Here is a 19,557-nt window from a genome sequence, read left to right as displayed (position 1 = left end):
CCAAAGAAAGGCCACAAGACATGAATGGCGAGATCATAATTTCCAGTCCCCATCATTAGGTATGAGGCTAGTAGAGAGATAGAATCACAGAATCACTTAGATTGGAAAAGACCTTTTATGATCATTGTGTCCAAATGTAAATCTAACACTGCCAAGAGCTCCATTAAACCATCTCCCCAGGTGCCACATCTCCACATCTTTTAAACACCTCCAGGAACAGTGACTCCTCCACTTTCCTGGGCAGCCTGTTCCACAGCCTGACTACTCTTCCAGTGAAGAATTTTTCCCCAGTATCCAACCTAAACCTGCCCTGGCACAACCAGAGTATGTTTTCTCTTATCCTGTTTCTTGTTATCTAGGAGAAGTGACTGACCCACCCCTCATCACACCCTCCTGCCAGGGAGCTGTAGAGAGCAGTAAGGTCTCTCCTGAGCCTCCTTTTCTCCAGGCTGGGCCCCCCCCGCCCCCCCCCCCCCGCCAGCTCCCTCAGCTTCCCCTGTCCTGGATTGCCAAGCAAAATGAATTCTGTTTGCCGTCTGTACGGCAGCTGTCTTCTGTTCATTGGGCAGTTTTCCTTATCTCTTCCACACCCACTCCTCCCTCAGGAGGGGACATCTGCTGATAACAGACTATTGAATGTCACTGCATGGCTGATAAGAACTACAGCATCCCATTGGGAGATGGGAGCCCAGAGGGAGGAGCCAAGCATTCCTACCTAGATATAATCCAGAGGTTTTGAGACACCAGCACGGCTTCTCCCCTGGATTCCCCAGAGGAACAGCAGCTGCCTCTCCTTCCACTGCATCTTCAGAGGAAGAATACATCCTTCTCTACAGGATCCCTGCTCCAGCAGAGCCACCCCTGACACTGCAGGAGGGCTGCAGCCACAATTCCAATGGGACTGCTGCCAACAGCCTGACCCACAGGGTGTCAGGTTGGGTTCTGACTCTGTCAGTGTTGTTCTAGTGTACTGCATTGTTTATTTTGTCCTTTTATTTTCTTCCCTATTAAATAACTGTTATTTCCTGCTCCCATATTTTTTCCTGAGAGCCCCTTAATTTAAAATTTATAGCAATTTGGAGGTAGGGGGTTTACATTTTCCATTTCAGGGGAGGCTCCTGCCTTCCTTAGCAGACTCCTGTCTTTCTGAACCAAGGTATCCCCTCATCAGGCTTGTGCTCCACACCTTCCAAAACTGACCTGAGGAGCTGAGGAGTGGCCTCACCATGCCCAGCACACAGGGACAGGTCACTGCCCTGGTCCTGCTGCCCTGGGTGTGTTTGTTTTCCATGCCAGGGGTGGGAATGGGACTAGCTGCTCCCTGGGAAGGGGAGGCAGGAGGTGAGGGAAGCCCAGGGGTTTGGTCTGTGTCTAATGCCAGCCTAGGAGGGCACAGAGAGACTCCCAGGGCCATGCAGAGCCGGGCAGCTCACAGCTACTGAATGTCTCTGTGCCCTGAGTTCCCTCCTGATAGCTGGAAAAATCCATTCTAGAAGGAAACTGGAGCCTTGCAAAGTCATTCCAAAAGAATGGCAGATTTTTCTTTTTGGCTTTTCTTAGCGTTCCTTTTTTTTTTTTTCCCTTTTTTTTGATACTATAGAAAATTAAAAACATGATTGAATTTGTGCATGCCTTTATTTATTGTGCTATGGATGATGGGCACAGACTTCCCTAAGCCAAAAAGCCCCCTCCCTCCTCCTTCCCCAGCCTTAGTAATCAGCTTCCTTGTGCTCCAGCCCACGCTAGACTATTTCCTCTGTCAAATCCTCCATCATTGGTTCAATTACCTAGGTGTGTGTTGGCTTTATCTTTTTTTGGTGAAATCTTACAATCTTTCAAGTCTACTTTGTCCTCTTAGGTTTTTGCACACCCCGTTTCTCTCCCGGCTGATTTTGTAAAAGGTTTAATTTCAACAAGTTGCTGCTGTCAGGGCTGAGCTCTGTTCTCCAGTGCCCATGACAATCATTTGTGTTCACCAAGAGCTTTGAAGCCACAGCAAATTGCAGCTGTTTGGGCTCTGTTGCACAGGGCTGTTAATTTTGCCCTTCCCCACTTTGCTGCCTGTGCTCAGCGCAGCCTCCAGCGCCTGCACACCGTTCAAGGCACCATCCTGTTGGGGAGGGATCTGGCACAGACCCTGGTTTGCCACCGGGGCGTCCCCTCCCACACAGCCCCGACAGCTGCCTGCCCAAATGTGAGGACGTGCTTCACTCAGAGCCTGCCGTGTGAGCCACTTCCAATCCAGGATGCTCTTTCCTTTTGGCTCCCCAAAGAGATCACAGGACCCTGTTTAATCCAGCTTCCTGGCGGTGTAGGGCTGAGTCATAGGAGGTTTTTCTGTTGCTACATCTAATAACGCTTTGCTACTGGGAGCAGAACATCATCCAGCTTGGCTGGGAGTCGGCACTGTCACCCAGCAGCTTCCCTTGTCTGCAAGTTGTTTTGATTCTTTTCTTAGACTTCTCCCTCTCTGTGTCTTTCTCTCTAAAACATTAATTTCCTCTAATTAGAGCCTCCTTAACAATTCTTTTTTTCCCCCCTCTCCTCAGTTAATTTCCTCTAATTAGAACCTCCTTAATAATTCTTTTGCTAAATCAATTTCCTCAGTTAGAACCGCCCGCCACAATTTCTTTCCTCCTTTTCAAAAGCTGTCGGAGTAGCTAAGCAAATTATGCTTCTGAGTAACCTTTATCTCTTCCTTGGTATATAAAAGAACTGTAACAGGTTAGACAGGCACAATTTCCCCTTTCAGAGCTCTGCTGGTCTGACCCCATTAGGTTATACTTAGCTGAGTGTTGTACTATTGTATACTTAATAAGATGCTCTAGCTGTTCATCTGGAACCCAGGTAAGGCTGCATTTGTGAATGAATTAAACATGACACTTCATTATTCAGATCAAATTTAACAGTGTCAAAATCCGTCTTTAAACCAGACCAAATTGCTCTCCAAGAATATATAAAACCTCCTGCCCCTGTTAGCTGTCCTGTGAGCCAGCCTTTCCTAACTTTTCCTCTGCAGCCATGCTGGCTTCCTTTTCCTGACAAGCCTTTTAAGTCCTAATTTATTTTCTAAAACATGCTGTTTTTTTAAAAAAGATCTTTTTGTTTCTAATTTACACAGTAAGTAACTATTAACGGCCCACTGCTTCTCACAATCATGCTGTGGGCCACATCAGCAGCTGGTGTAAATGGGGAGGCGGCCAGTTGACACATTATGGACCTTGGGCCTCAGTCTCCTCTTCTTTATTAAGCAGTTTCTCCCCAGCTGAAACTGTGTAATGTACTTCTCCATCTCTTTAAGATGGGACCATCTCACTACGCTTGTCCTTCTTAAAATCCATCAAGGACAACTCACTCCATTTCCTGATTTTAGGAGGAAACAGGCCAAGTGATGATGGCAACTGGGAGGAGCCATCCAGTCAGAGTGAAAACTCTTGTTTTCTGCAATTATGAAAAAAAAAAATAAAGAAGGGAACACATCTGAGCAGCAGGAATGCACTGGAAGCTGTGTGTTCCCTTTCCTATACCCCTTCCCTAGGTTGGCACCGAGCAGCCAGCACAGATGTGATGGCACCAGCGAGTGTCACTGCCAGGACAGCACTGCCCCTCTCTGATTCACAGCCCAAAGAGAACTGCCTCACTACAGGCTCAGGGGGCTTCTTCTGGCCCTTCTCACAAGGACTTCCCCCCTCTTTTGGCTATGCCCAACTGCAGAGCCTGCTCTGTGTCCTGGTCACACATCAGAAATGTCACCGTGGGCCCTGAAGAGCCTGCTCCAGCAAGGCAGGTGGGCCCTTCCAGCTTGGAAATGCTTTCCATCCCCGTGGGGTGGGAATGAGCAGTGCCTCAGTGGGAGGGTGTCCTGGAGTGATCCGTGAGGAATGAATGCTTCAGAGATGCTCTGCGGGGAGCTGGGGGAGGCTTGCAGCAACTCCATCCTTGTCAGTGCCACCATCAGATGTCTGGGCAGGCCCAGAACGTTTCAGCCAAGCCCAGCTACTGTGGGAGAGCTGCACTGCTGTCCTTGTCCACACTAGTTCCTCCTGACCTTTCTGAGCTTCTGGCACCCCACAAAGTCTGCTCTGGTGGAAGTGGTGCAGAAGTCGTAAGATGTATTTTATTTCCTTTGCAGTCTTAATAACTATGCAGAAAACTCCATTTGCCATCACTTGCCTTGAAATTTTGGAGTAGGATTGGATGGAAAAATGAAATGCATTAAGGTTTTTTTTTGACAAAATCCCTAATGCTTGAGATGGAAATTTTGGGCAATTTTACAAGGAGTACAATGCTGGTGGTGTTGGAGAGAGGGCTGTCTGGGGAAGGGTAGATTCTCTAAAAAGATATGTTAGAAGGCTAAAAAAAAAAAAGCTGTTTGGTTCTTCTCAGAAGAGATGAGAGAGCAGGGAGAGGGAATCACCAGGTCGGGGTGCTCAGACTGACAGCTGACTACAACAGGAGAGATGCTGTTCTCTATGCTCCTCGAGAAGCCCCTCTCGCTGGTGCCCTGCCCGTTCCAGCTGAGCACAAAGGAGGGCTAGAGATACAGATAGGCAATCCAGTAGACGATGTTGAAGAGCAGGAAGGCGGTGGGGAAAAAGACGCGGGAGTAGGAGTCCAGGCGGGATATGTGGATGCGCACCCGCCCCTCCCGCCACATCCCCGTCTGACAGTCCTCGATGCAGCAGAAGAACCGCTCACATTCCTTCCCCTCCAGGCACGGGGAGCCGGGCTCGTCATCCTCGTCCTCCTCCATCTCCGGGGGCCAGTGCATGATGTGGTTGATGTTGATGGCCGTGAAGGTCGGCATCACCTGTGCGCCCGCAGGTGGCTGTGGGGGGGACAGGCAGGTTAAAAGGGAGGAAAAGGCAGCAAAATCTGTCCTGGACGTCAATCCCCACCCATGTGGCAACAGATCAGATCACCAAGGGTGCAGTTCAGTGGAGGGGGATGACTGATCATCCCCAGTCTCTGCACCTGGCTGTGAATCACTGCGTTTGGGGAGCTGGCAGCTCCCTGCATGACTGTGAGTGTTCTCCCTGGCACCCCAGGGCACAGCCCTACTCAGCAAAGGTCTGATTGCACTGATTGCCCATCTGTGCCAGTAATAGTCACTGCAGGAACACGACCTGTTCGATCTGTTCTGGCCTCTTCCCTCATCTCCCTGAGCTCAGCTGTCTCTGAAGACAGCACACAGCACAGATGTGTCTGCTGGTTCCTGCCTGGTACTGGAGAAGAGCTAGGGAAAGGCTGTGTGTGACTCCTCCTGGCCCATCCTGAGCCTCATGGAAGAGCTCTGTCCACCCTGGGATATGAGGATGGGATATCAGGTATATGGGGGATGTGCTGGGAAATAGCCTGGCCCAGAAGAGATGTGTCTTTTTCTATTTCAGTTCTGCCCCAGGTCAGAGGACTCTTTCAGTTCATGTGCCAGAAGTACCTGCCACGAGCTAGGGCAGATCTCACGATAGAGGATGAGGATGAAGAGAATGATGACCACCATGGGCTCACTATCCTCACATTCAGGAGAAAACACATAGAAAAAGTCAGTTTCTGCATCTCTGTGACCTGAGATACCTCTGTAGAGATCAAACTGATACAGGTGTCTTAAGAGTGTCATTTCCATTCAGTCATGTGAGTCATTCTAAACTGTTCTGATGAGCTCTCCAGCAATTCTGAAGAGGGCACAGCATACCTGGCTCTGACAGAGGCTTCCTTGTTTGAAGGGAGCCTCAGCTGCTTTTTCTGGCTGTGTCTCACCTCTCAGACCCACTGGGTGAACTCAGTATGGGTCAGGCCCTAAACCACATCAGCAGTTTCCAATGCAGGCTCTGGAAGGATATTTTAAAATAGCTTGGGGTTGTAACAGCATCCAGCTCTGCTGGCCCCTGTGACCTACCAGCCTGGCTTTCCTGTGGCTGTGCTCCAGGGGTTTCTTGTTCCCCACCAGGTAGTTGAGCGTGGCGTACTCCATGAGAGCGGCGAAGACGAAGATGAAGCACACGGAGACGAAGAGGTCCATGGCAGTGATGTAGGACACACGGGGCAGGTGCTTGCGGGAGATGGTGCTCAGGGTGGTCATGGTGAGCACAGTCGTGATACCTGAGAGAGAAAACAGCTGGCTGAGTACTGACAGGGAGTACATCTGTCTTCTACACACATCCACCCCTCAGAACAGCCCATCTGCTCTGGTTGTCTGGTCCCATTCTGGCTCTGCTCAGCCAGACTCTGGTCTTGAGGAACCCTCTGACAATGCTCTATGAGAAAGAATGATGTTCAAAACTCAGTATTGTCGCAGACATCTTTTCATGAAAATCCTTTCCTTAGGATTTTCCCCTCCTGAGAAGCTGAGAGGCCTCAGGAACAAAATGTAAACAATGATTATCTGCTGCTGTGGGATGCAACAGGTGCATCTGTGATTGGCCCATCTTAAATGTTTATAATTAATGGCCAGTCACAGCCCAGCTAGCTCAGCTCTCTGTCCGAGCCACAGACCTTTGTTATTCATTCCTTTCTATTCTAGCTTAGCTAGCCTTCTGATGAAACCTTTTCTTCTATTCTTTTAGTATAGTTTTAATGTAATATATATAATAAAATAATAAATAAAGCCTTCTGAAATATGGAGTCACATCCTCGTCTCTTCCCTCATCTGAAAACCCCTGTGAACACTGTCACACAGTATCACACAGACCATCAGTGTGGACTGGTAAATGAGCAGGAAAATCAGACTCTGCATGAGGCTGGGTAGGTCAGGCAGGGCTTGCCCTCACCTCCTGTCCTCCATGTGCCTCAGCACAGCTTCTAGAAGGATCCACAATCTTACCCCAGGCACAGAGGGTCTGTAGTTCCTGAGGCCCTCCTTTCTACCATTTGAAGAAACGGGTGCAACATTTCCCCTTTTCTGGTTACAACCATGACTTTTCAAGTATCCCAGAGAGTGGCTTGGAAACCACATCAGCCATGAACTGGGATGTATCTTGTCAGGTCCCACAGACTTATGGATGTTCAGGTTCTTCAGGTGTCTCAAAGCTGATCTTGCAGTGAGAGGGTTTTGCTGCTCCAGTCCCTGTCTTGCAGTCCACCCACTGTGGCATGTGGGGAGAGAGGCTGCCAGTGGAGACTGAGGCAAAAAAGTACCCCAGCCTCCTCCTCATCCATTTTTACCAGTTTGCCAGCTGTATCCAACTTGCTTTGCCCTTCCTTTTCTGGCTGACAAACCTGGAGAAGCCTGTGTTAGTATTCCCTGCATCCCTAACCCCATCCCTATACAACTGGCAGTGTCCCTGTACTCCTGCCAGGATACCTGGCCCTGCTTCCACTGCCTGTGCATTTCCTTCTCAGCCTTTAGTCTGACCAGAAGCTCCTGGCACATCCATGCTGGTCTCTTGCCTTCCTTTCCTGGTTTCTTACACCTGGGGATTGAGAGCCCTTGTGCTCTTTGGAAAATGTCCTGAAAATTCTGCCAGTGCTGTTCTGCTCCCTGCTCATCAGGCTGCCCTGTAGTAGATACCAACCACAAGGTTCCCTTTATTGCCTTGGTCTGATTTCATAAATTTCCAATCTGCTCCTGGCTATTCTTCAGAGACAGCCCTTCACAATCTATCTGTCCCTTGATGCAGAGGGCAAGTGTGTAGGAGGTGATAAGGAATTTCTTTTGACATGAGTGGAGCTTGGAATCGTTTTTGCAGGAGCAGCAGCGCTCACGTTTCTGCTTCCAGAGATGAAGTGTCAGGAGCCAACAAAGGATCAGCTACAGGAGCTGGTCCTGTGATCTCATCCACTGATTTTCAGGATGTGGGGAAGAATAAGGAAGTCCACCTGTTGTTCCTTCTCTAGCATCCACCTAAATCCACCTGCCACCTTCCTGAGGTCCCCTCAGTGGCCCTGAGCTGTCAGGACCCAGCACATCCCTCTGGCTGTCCAGGACAGCCAAGACCCCTCCAGGGGGCTCAGAGACCCTGGCACAGAGCCCAAGATGCCTGTGGGTTTGATTATGACCTGTGGAGCAAATGACCAACCTTATGTGAAGATCAGCAAGCCACAACAGTTTAGGTAGAATGACAGTGAAGTTATCACGGGGTGGAAAAGTAGATTTTGGCGTTTTTGGTATGGGGGTTCAGGAGGCAAGATGGAGGGAACTGGGTGTGTCCAGCCTTTCTCCTTCTTCTTCTTGGCCTCCATCTTCTGCTGTGATGTTGGCACTTTTAGATTGGTTTAGAGTAGAAGCTCACCGTCTAACATAGGTGATGGGTATTGGAAGGTAATTGTAAACATTGTACAGGTAGTTTTTAGTATAAAGACATAACACTGCCCTGGGGGCAGGCAGAGTGCCTGGAACTGTCCTGCTGGACAGATCTTAACAGGGCAGGAGAAAATATTTTATAGATAAGGCACAATGAACAACCTTGAGACCAAGAAATGAAGAGCCCTGACTCCTTCTTCAAGCACTGGACTGGGAAAAGAGACTTTCCAACTCTTCTCGGGGTCACTGTGACCAGCTAAAGATCCTGACACTGAGGGTGAGCATGGCAAAAGATTTTCATGTTTTCCTGCTGTACTTGCATTAGCAGATGTGATGTGACTTCCCACGTTTTTGCAGTGCCAGTGGAACTGGTCCAGTTCACATCTCCCTGATGTAGGCTGGCAGGCTCAAAATGTGCTGGGGATGATTTGTGTAAAGCACAAGAGGGGCTGTGGAGAGAATACATTATTCTTCATGGGCTGCAGTCCCTTCCCATAGAGAGGGGCCCCTCTCCTGGGGAAACCTGCCTTTGTTTTTGAGACAGTCACTAGAGCCGTGCACATTTTCCTCTTGCTGTTCACTCCTTTACCAGCCACAGACTACAGCACACCCTCACCTTCATTGGGAATGACACCCTCCTCCTCCTCCTCCTTCCAGGAGCACCAAAGTAATTAATTTTGAGAGGGAGGTGGGGAGACATGGCCATCACGGATGGGCTCTGAATAGCTGATGGCCCCTCCTCTCCCCTCCATCCCCACAGGGACCTGCAGGCAGGGCTGGGAATGCTGCCTCCAATTAAAGGCAAAGTCAGCAGGGCTGATAGGAAGGACAGCACTGGGAATCACGGCTTGCTGCAAAATGCAGATGCAGCCAAAACCTACTGAACACTGCAAAGATGTCCCCAGCACCCATCAGAGCAGCATTCAATCAACAGAAATGTTTCTCCTGCCTCAAGGAGACACTGCAGTTTGCTGAGAAAATCTCAACAATAGGCAGAGCTGCTGTCACTCCCTGGGTCCTGTGGGGTGACTGACAGAAAAAGGTTTTACCTACAGGGCTCCCAGCTCCTGCCAGAGCCTGGGGCCCTGTGGATGCAGCCAAGCAACTTTGCCCATTAACCCTACAACCTTCCTGTCAGCGGCCCTGCACAGAAGCCTTGAGAAGTTGTGAGGAATTGTGGAAAATGTGCATGTGACAGGAGCGCTTGGGCAGCACTGCAATGCCACAGCTCAGCCCCTTTCTCCCCCTTTTGGTGCATGAGAATTTCCCGTTGTCAGCTTGGAAAAGTGTTGCAATGTATTTGCAAGGGTTAGGCACCAGTTAACCTACTTCTGTTATCAAAATCTCAAGAATTCGTCAAGACTATTAGAACAAAAACTTTGCTAAATTAAGAAAGAAGAGGTTGAGAAACCAAATACCAAGACCACAAGAACTAGATAACAGAAGACTGCAAAATAAAACACCTAGACTGTAGCCAATCATATACTCCAGGAAATACAAACAGAAAATGAGTGAACAAGAACAAAAGCAACAATCAAAAAGTGTGTGCTTAGTAGTTTATAAAATCTAAAAATATATGTATAATGTAAACAATAAACAGCTCCTACTTAATAATATTAATCAATTGTTCAAAAGTCCTAGATCTCCCACAGAAAAGGCTGTGCTTGGGTTTCAGATGAAGCCACAAGAGAAGAGTGAGGTGCTCTCCTGAGATAATCCAGCAGCCCAAACCAGCACAGCTGGAGATTTGGTTGAGCTGTGGAATGTTACACACAGGAAGCTGAAGGAGTGGAATATTCTCTGGTAAGCTCAAAAAATGCCAGAAAATGGCAAAGTGCTTCGGGAGGTTTTGTAGTCCAACACTGTCAGTCTGCTTCCCTGGCAGGGTTTGACAAGCATCAGACATGCATCATCCTGTCTCTTACCCAGAGATGTCCTGGCTGGCGTAGAGTCTCTCTTGATCCAGAAGGAAACCCAGGAAAGAACAACAGTCAGGATGCAGGGAATGTAGGTCTGAATGGCAAAGTAACCCATACGTCTGCTTAGGTCAAAAGAAACTGTCATCACCATGTACTCCCCTAGGAAAAAGCAACAGACATTGGCATCACAACACGAGGCTTCCTAGAGCAGAAAAATCAGCAAAGTTTCAGAATTTGGAGTTTCTGATGAGGCTTTTTTGTTGCTTTAAATGCCTGTCCATCTGGTTTTGTAGCTGCCCAGACTGTTAACTTCACGTGGCTGGCTGGGCAGGTTTGGTGACTCTCTGGTTTTGTTGGCAGTGGATTCTGTGGCTACATGGCTGGCTCTGTAGCTGCCTTTGTGACTAATTTAGGAGCTGACTTTGTGGTTGCCCAACTGGCTGTTTGCCTGGCTGTCCATATGGCCACCAGGCTGCATTCATACTGGCCTGGCTAAGGACAGTGAAAAGCACACAGTCTGTAAAAATTTCAGGGAAGGAGCTGCAGAGAGCATTTATCTTCAGCTGATTGCTGCAAGGGTTTCTTTTCTATAGAAGCTCTTTGGCTGTAGCAGGCTGCATGGCCTGGCTTGCTAACGATCTACCTGAGCTGTGACAAAGGAGGTGTCCTTCAATCACTTCCACTGAGAGTCTGCTCCTGCCTCTGGAAAAGGCATGTGGTGCTGCACATCCTAATTGCTCATTTGGCAACTTACAGTGGTGGCTCTTCCTTTTTTCTCACAGTGAGTATTGGAAAAAAGCCACCTGACAGCTCTGGGGTTAAGATGGAGCTTGCAAGCAATTACCAAAAAAAAAAAAAGAGAATTACAAACATCAGAGGGCCACTGGTGCATTCAAGACACTTTCACTTCTTGTCCCAGTCTGTGCTGCCTTTCTACCCTGGCTGCCACTGTTGAGAGCAGCAGCTTCCTGCAGAGTGGGAGAAGCTCCTGGCTGCTTCAGAGGGCTGCAAAGTATGAGCTCAGCCCACCTTCAGCAATCCAGAGGCTTTCCTCAGTTGGCTGTGGGAAGGAAAGGGGATGTGAGCTATTATGAGGAGGAGGAGGAGGAAGAGCTGAAGGGCTTCCATTATTTAGATAGACATTATTTATTTTCTTCACACATGCAGCCTTGTCCCTGTCTCTTAAAGCACAGTTCAGGTGTTCATCAGCCTGACACGAGTTCACAGAAGGATAGATTGAGGCCTGCAAGTTCTGATTTCTCCAGCCCTGTTCCAATCGTAAGCATCACCCAGAGATTACACAGCATGCACACTCTGCAACAAGAGGGCATTTAAGTTCCCTCTCCTCTCCCTCCTGACCCTTCAGTTAGGGATAGCTTCATTCACACCAGCATTGTCACCCCACAGTTCACAGATTGCAGTGGTTCTGGTTTCTCCTTGCACCCTTCATCCCTATCACTTCCGCTCCCTCAAGCCAAGCTTCATCTTTTAATTTTTCTCTTTTTTCTCTGACCATGCTGTTGTAACTTCCCTTCCCCACTGCTTTGCCTCCCACCAAAGCCCAGCACAGTGGTGCTCCATGGGCTGCCTCCCCTTGGCTCACCTGCCCCAGTCCTGAGGACTTCTGAGGTGTTCCTCAGCCCCGTGAAGTCGAACTGGTAGAGCCTCCATGTGCGCTGGTCGGACACCTCGATGGAGTAGCGTCTCCAGCGATAGACGATCTCCTCCCGAGGGTATCCATCTGGGAAAAGCCATCAGACAACACAATGCCACCCATCCCCACCCTGGGTACCACCCTGAATGCAGAAACACGGGCATCTCACCAGAGCTGCTCTGCAAACACCCTTCAGCGGGTGTTTCTGGTGCCTTTTGTTTAGATTCCCTGAGGCATTCCCACATGGAATGGGAGTAGGGACTGAACCTCCCCTCGTGGGCTGCTTCAGATCCCGGGGATGGGGAAGGCACTGCCAGAAACAGGGCACTGCCAGAAACACAGCCTTTCTAAGGACTGCACTGGATGTGGGTTGGTCCAAGAGGACCCTGCTGGTTTGAGGAAGAACTCGGTTGAGGGTGGCAGAGCAATGGAACAGTGTGCTCAGGGAGGTTGTGGAGTCTCCCTCCCATGATTCTGGAGTCAAAACTCGGGATTCAATCCCCACCTGGCTGCATTCCTGTGTAACCTGCTCCAGGTGATGCTGCCTGCCAGTGAGGCTGTTCCAGAAGATCTCCAAAGGCCCCTTCCAGCCCTGACTCTTCTGCAATTCTGTGACACCACCAGCTTGAAATCTTTCAGGGTTTGATCTCCCTGGGGCAGCTGGCACCTCATGAGTGCCATCCCAGCCATGAGTACACCAGGAATGCAAAGCTGCCAGCATGGCTCTGGCTGCTCTGTGTGCTCCCTGGGAGCTGATCTATGGAAAAGAAGGGATGCACTCTCCACGGAGAAGAAAACCTGGCCCTGCAGGCTGCACCACAGCTTCTCCTGCCTCTGGCTTTCTTGATAAAGAAACAAGCCTGCAGTGAAGCTGGGACCTGGGAGAAAGTCCCTTGGAGGGGGATGGAGTAAGAGCCTGGCAGCTAACTAACAGTGTGTTTCTAATTATCAAGCATGTACGGCATGCAGCACTAATTAGCAAAGATGAGGGGTGGTGGGAGATGAAGGGATGAGATCTCCTCAGCATGCTGCCTCCTTCTGAAGCACCTCAGAGCTCTGAGCTGCATCTCTTCAGTGGCAGGGGAAGCAGGAGAACCCGAGCTCAGATGATTAAATCACATTTCCCACCCACGCACGAGGACAGGGATCTCTTGGTGCAGAAAGGCTCCCTGCAAAATTAACATCAGAAGCCTTCCCTGCTGAAGAGTCTGGATGAGTAGTGACTGAGAGGAGAGGTCTGAGTAACCCTCCTTTGGAGCAGAACGTTTCCAGACCTCACTCAGAGAGTGGGAGAAGATGCAAGGCAGGACAGGTGCCATTTGTCCACCAGAATACATCCATGTTCTGTCTGGAGTGACCAGAAGGTCAGTGAAATAATCTCCTCCAACCATCCACCCAAATTAAGGAGAAATTCAGAAATGTTGTGAATCTGTCCCTGCTGATCTCTGCCAGCTCAGGAGTAGAAGGATGCTTCAGGCCATGAAGGGTAATGGCTCAAGAAGGGTGCCATAGAAATTAGGTGAAAAAATGTAGCTAAAAGGGAGGGTGGCTTCCCCAGAAAAGAAACCTCCACTGAGATTTCTCTGCTCGCCTTCTAAAGCTATCTTTGAAACATGTATACTCACAACTGGAAAAAACCAAAGGGCAGGAGTGAGTGTCCATTGGGAAATTCTGCAGCTGGAGCAGACATTCAGCCTCGATTGTCAGCCTGAGACAGGGGGAGAGAGAGAAAGAGATTTTGAGCTGGTGAAGATGGTTTGGTTCCAGCACCTAAATATGACAGAGGCATTCTCACTTCCTTGAGAACTAATTTGCTGAAAATCAGCCTGTTTGCAGGAACATTCCAAACCAAAAATACATGTTTGGATATTTTCAAGGTGAGGAAAAACATGTAAATTTCACCTTCAAAAAACCCTTCTGTTTAGTCAACTTTTCAGATCCGTTTATGAAAGTGAGAAGTTATGGGAACAAAGAGCCAAATTATCTTTTTATTTATCTATCAAACATTTATTCTGTTTATTAACAGAATAAAACAGCTGGACTGACCAAGCCAACATTTTGAAGGATTTTAGTTTAGGGAACCACTTGACCATCTCTTTGTCATCAGACCAGAGCCAGCTGGATGTACCTGAGAGTGTAGAGCACTTTTCCATCATTCCAGATGCGGAGGAGCTGATTGGGAGTGGTTATCCAGTGGGAATCAGCCCGTTTGGAGTTCCTGAAGAAGGTGTCAGGGATCCAGATGCGGCTCACCATGTTGGTGTTCAGGGTCAGAGCCTTGAGCGTGCTGTTGAACCGCAGGCGCCGGTCGTACCACGTCTGGGCAAAGAAGATGTCAATGGTGTATTCCTGGGGAGGACAGGGGAAATTGGGATGTTCTGAGAGGGATTCAGGCCAAGCAGAGCCTGCTCCTCTGCTCTGCAGGCAGAACATTGATGTTCTCAGTCTGGGAGCAGGTGCTGGTGGTCTCTGACACCTTTCCAGGCTCACCAGCAGCTCACAGCCAGGACATCCATGGTGTAGCCCCACATTTCCCTTCACAGAGAAAAGCAAGGCACAATTCTTCCCAAGAATATTTCTGGGATTCACATTCTCTGAACCTCAGAGGAAGTAAACACAATTCTTATCATTTGCTGTGCCTGTGTTTGTGCCAAAGCAGAATGCAACGTGGAGATTGTTTACCCAGAGTGATGGTGTTTTGTTTCCTTGGCCTGTCAGGGCCAGGTGTGTGTGTGTGTGTGTGTCAGGACTGTTGGGGGACAGTCACCAGACTCAGTGCAGTGTGTGCAGGGTTGAGTGCTTGGCAGATGCACTTTTAGATGTATAGGATAATAAAGTATAACAAAGTAATTCATTAGCCCTCACAGCACTCTATACCATGACTTAGGAAGAGCCAAAGACTCTGTGCTCACTGCTGGGCTGAGCCTGGCCCTCTCCTGGAAAACCAGGACCATACAAACAACCCCTTGGGCTTCCTCTTGGCAGACAGCTCAATACTCATTTTAAGCACAGGCATAAAGGGGCAGTGTGCACATTGGCTGAATTCAGCCTTAAGTTCAGCTCCCCTTTTCAATCACAGGCAGGGAAAGATGCTCCCCAGCTTAGCAGGGAAGGCAAGCAGACAGCTCTTTCTGTTATTTACTGGGGTACAGCCCAGCCCTGTTCCACACACCTCATTTGTACAGAGAACAATGGTGGTGCTGTGCTAAAAAAAAGTTTATAAAAATGTAAAAATTTAAAAAAAATGTAAATAAATCTAGTGGTAATCCACCCCTTGCTACAGGACTGAAAATGGTTTATCTGAAAACTCAGAGCACTCTGGGTCCTTGGGTGGATACCCCTTGCTGGAGATTAGAAAAGAAAGCTGGGGCTGCATGGTCCAAGCTCTGAGTGAAACCAGTTAAAAATCCTGAGTCTTTCACTGACAGAAAAGAGATTTTCCACTATAATAAGGACCTCCAGTTTTGGTAAGAGAGTGTGTCCTAGCTTTGGATAACTGGCAGATCTGAGAGGCAGCTCCTGCCTGGGTTGGACTGGCAGTAGCCCACACCATTAGCCCACCACACTGCTGCTCACTGCTGCAGCTCAGTTTGCTCCTTAAACTCCTTTTCAGCCTGCCTGAGAAGGTGCTAATTAATGCCATGCAGGAACAAGTCTGGCACTCAGCAGCTGTCTGAAGCAGACCCAGATCCAGTCCCACCAGTGCATGCTCAGTCAGTCACCTGCTCCTGGGGTGACTTTTGGTCCCTGTCACTGCTGCTGAACCCGCACGACCCCCAGTGCCTCCCTGTCTTTTGTGTGCAGAGATGAAGAAAGTCTGACTTTGCCATCCCTCCCTCTCACTCTCCTCCTCCCTCTATTGATTTCTCTCGGTGGAATTTTTATGACTGCAGCACATCCTCCCCTGGCTGCCGGTTCAGAGGCGGCTCCTCCAGCCGTGCTGCTGGAATGGCTGCAGCACTGCCTGGGACAGCGTGTCCTGCGGGGGACAGCTCCATCCTCCTCCCCTGGCAGCCAGCAGAGAGGAGTGACGAGTCCCCAGCATGTCCCCAGCACAGGAATGACATGGTGAGGGAAGAGATTTTGCCATCCCCGAGTCGCTCTCCAGGCTGATGCTTCACCCTGATGAGGGGATGAGCAAAGGGGACAGGGACAGGGTCCAAAAGGATGTCCAAGGGGAGAGAATGGGGACAGGTGCAGCACGTTCAGAGGGGTGGCCTTTCCTCCACAGTTCACTCAAAGCAAGCACAGAGTTAAGGATAGCAGCTCTCAGAGGGAAGTGCACAGGCAGGGCCACAGCCCAGAGCCAGGGGATGGGACAGCCCATCCCAGCACCTGAATGTGCTGGATCTTATAGGAAATGCCCATCCCAGCACCTGGATATGCTGGATCTTATAGGAAATGCCCATCCCAGCACCTGGATGTGCTGGATCTTATAGGAAATGCCCATCCCAGCACCTGGATATGCTGGATCTTATAGGAAATGCCCATCCCAGCACCTGGATGTGCTGGATCTTATAGGAAATGCCCATCCCAGCACCTGGATGTGCTGGATCTTATAGGAAATGCCCATCCTAGCACCTGGATATGCTGGATCTTATAGGAAATGCCCATCCCAGCACCTGGATATGCTGGATCTTATAGGAAATGCCCATGCCAGCACCTGAGTCTGCTGGATCTTATAGGAAATGCCCATGCCAGCACCTGGATATGCTGGATCTTATAGGAAATGCAGGGCAACCCCAGTGAGGGGAGAATGATGCATCTGACTCCACTGATATCAGAAGGCTAATTAATTACTTTATTATACTGTATTATTCCATACTATATTACACTGAATCTGCACAAGCACCCAACTGCACTGAACTGCCCAGAATTCTGTCACTGTCTGCTGACCCACAGTGCGCACACACACCTGGCCCTGACAGGCCAAGGAAACATAACACCATCATTCTTGGTAAACAATCTCCATATTGCATTCTACTTTGGCACAAATACAGGAGCAGCAACTGAGATAAGAATTGTTTTTTTCTTTCTTTGAGGTTCCTCGCTGTGATTCCTAGAAAATCCTTGGGAAGTTGTGCCTTGCTTTTCTCTGTGAAGAGAAATGTGGCCACAGCATCACACTGGGTACTGCTCAGGTATAGGGTATGTGGTGATGGAGACATGTAAAAATGTGAAATAAAAGCAGCATTGGCGCAGCGTTGGGGCCAAAATAGCACAATATTTGACATATTCTCCCCCATCACTGCACGCCCTGTTTGAGTTCATGTGAGTTTACATAGCTCCTCCTAAGTAATATCTCTGGTGTAGGAGAAAGCAACCAAAACTGCAGAGATAAATTAATGTTTGATGTCACTACCAGTGTTTTAACTCCCAACTGGAGGCACTGGTGACATCTCACTTCTGGGCTGGCTGCTCAGTTATGTCCTGCCTTAAAGTTCAGCATTCAAGTCTGGGATAATCAATGCTAACACTCTGCAAGAGTGGAGGGTCAGCTATCCCAGGGGATTAGCATTTGTTCCCAAGCCCAGATTTTCAGGAGGGATCAGCATTAAAGAGCTCCTCCTGTGCCATTCATAGCCAGCCTTTGCAAAAGGTGTGGTGCACAAGTCATTCAGCTCTTGTGAAGCATCTGAGCTGTTATTGTCACTGTCCTGTGGTTTGATCTCATTTCAGTGGCTATTATTAGCACAGCTACTCACGAGGCAGAACTTGGGAGCTGAGCTGGCTCCCTTGCCTCCCTGTAGGGAGCCCATTGGGAGTTTTTGGCATTTACAAATGTATTTTCTTACAGAATTATCTGAGGCAAGATTTATACAAAAGTGCTGTGGCCTTTGGGAGGACTTTTACCCTTCCGACTTCCTCCCCCATGCTGCTGAGTGAGTGAGCAGCTGTGTGTCCCCACCGGGGCTAAACCACAACAGCTCCTGAAGAATTCAGCACCCATTCCCACCAGGAACCCCAGTGATGCTGAGGAGCCTTGCATGGCTGGGGTTCTGCACTGATCAGCTGTGGGATGGTGCTCAGACCCCTCTTTGGGTGTTATTTTGATCCCACTTAGCTGTTGGCATCTGCCAAGGTGATTAAAACAGGAGGTGATTGACCATGGGGTTCCTACAGCTTTTAGGGACTGCTGGAGGGGGATCTCAACGTGAAGCAGTCCAGGTTGTGTTATGGAAATTGCTCTTAATAATATATTAAGAATAAACTCTTCCTGACCTTGGGAGAGTCCACTGATCAAAGCTGAGAAGCTGCAGTGTGGCAGGATGAGCTCAGCCCCTAAAACTCAGGGCACTGCTTCTCCATCTCCTGCACCCCTGTAGTTTTTCTCTGCCCCTGACACTCAGCCATCAGAAAGAGACTTCTCAATGCCTCGATTTCCCCATGTGGAAAAGGGTTATTGTAAAATACGCCCCCACCATTACTGCACCATCTGCTGTGCAGCACATGGAGGTTGTTAGCTCCTCTATGAAGGCACAGGCATTTTTAGTGGCTTTAACAGAAGGAGCTAACGAAGGAAGGAGGAATTGCTTTAACAGTTTGGCCACACCATTTGGATCACACACGTGGGGTAGCACACACATGTTGGCACGCATGTAATATTACATCAAATTTCAGTCATGGAATAATAAACCCAACTCCCCGTGAGGCAAACCCAGAGGGCTGCCTACCCTAAATGCTGTCACATGAGTTTATCCTGTGCTAAGGGATGCCCTGCAGCGTGTCCTCTGCTGGCTCAGTGTGCTCCAGCCCAGCCTTGCTGGCCCTGGGGCACTGTCATCACCTGGCATTGCTGCACACCCCCCCATCAGCCCTGGTTTTCCTCATGTGGGCAGCACAGATGCTGGTGGAAACATAGTTCCAGAGAATGGCATGACCTGAAAACATTCAATGGAAAGAATGGTGTTCGGTAAGAGAACATTTGAGAGAAATAAAAGGATGGGGGTATTTCATATTGGAAGAAAAAAAATAATAACAAATAATTTTTATTGTGCTCTCAAAGCCTTTCAGTTTTCAAAAGCTATGACCTTGCTGTGTGAAAAGTAATTTCTAAGAAAACCCTAAACATTTTCAATCCAAAAGAAAAGAGACTTGTTCAGAAATCAGCCTGTCCCCAGCACAGAGGAGCTGGGAGCTGGCCCTGTGTGCTACCCTGAGGCTTGTTCCTTGGGTTATCTCAGCTCCTTGGGCTGTCTCTGCCGCTCTGCCCTCACAGATGGGAAATCAGCCCACATTCCCAGGTAGATCTGGCCGTAGGAACTCTGCTCTGGACCAAGTTCCCCCCTGGGCTCAGAGCAAATGGAATTTAGGGCTGCTGAGTTTCAGAACAACAGCTTAAACTCACAGGGTTTGCAGGACAAGATTTGAAGTGAACAGTGTGCGTTTTCAGGTTACCTCACACACCAAACAAACACAGCTGGGCTCTGCCAAAGCATCCTTTCCAAATGGCTTTTATCAAGTTTGTGTGTTCAGATCAGCTGACCCCTCTCAGGAGTGCAATTAGTGGGAACCAGAGGGGCTGGGACCCTGTGGTTCCTCTGCTCCATTTATGAGCTACTTTTTCTGTATTAAGAACTCAGCTTTCTGCTAAATGCCAAAGAGAGGAGCAAAGCCATGAGATGAACATGTAGTAGATGGCCTCCTAAATTAGGATAAAATGAAGTATTTAAATGTGGTTTTTGCAATTCACTTGTATTCAACAGCAACAAGAAAAGCTCTGAACAGAGGGCTCAGAGACCTGG

General features: G+C 48.9%; 1 protein-coding gene across 1 annotated transcript in view; it reads right to left on the bottom strand.

Moving 5' to 3' along the window:
* Window positions 1–917: 917 nt before the first annotated feature.
* The window catches only part of LOC128945623 (gamma-aminobutyric acid receptor subunit gamma-4), a 41,986-nt gene continuing 23,346 nt past the window's right edge, over window positions 918–19,557 (bottom strand). Inside the window, exons 4-9 of the mRNA XM_054289381.1 lie at window positions 13,941–14,161; window positions 13,438–13,520; window positions 11,762–11,899; window positions 10,165–10,317; window positions 5,897–6,099; window positions 918–4,828 (exon numbers count right to left, since the gene is read on the bottom strand). Of these exons, the coding sequence (XP_054145356.1) occupies window positions 4,535–4,828; window positions 5,897–6,099; window positions 10,165–10,317; window positions 11,762–11,899; window positions 13,438–13,520; window positions 13,941–14,161 (1,092 nt within the window). The 3' untranslated portion in view covers window positions 918–4,534. The remainder of the gene's footprint in view (window positions 4,829–5,896; window positions 6,100–10,164; window positions 10,318–11,761; window positions 11,900–13,437; window positions 13,521–13,940; window positions 14,162–19,557) is intronic.

Source organism: Melozone crissalis, unplaced genomic scaffold (genome assembly GCF_028551555.1).
Source record: "Melozone crissalis strain CALT ecotype California unplaced genomic scaffold, PUWL_Pcris_2 ptg000068l_1, whole genome shotgun sequence".
NCBI lineage: Eukaryota > Metazoa > Chordata > Aves > Passeriformes > Passerellidae > Melozone > Melozone crissalis.
Note: the sequence above shows the minus strand (reverse complement) of the source record. Positions and strands in the feature narration are given on the sequence as shown.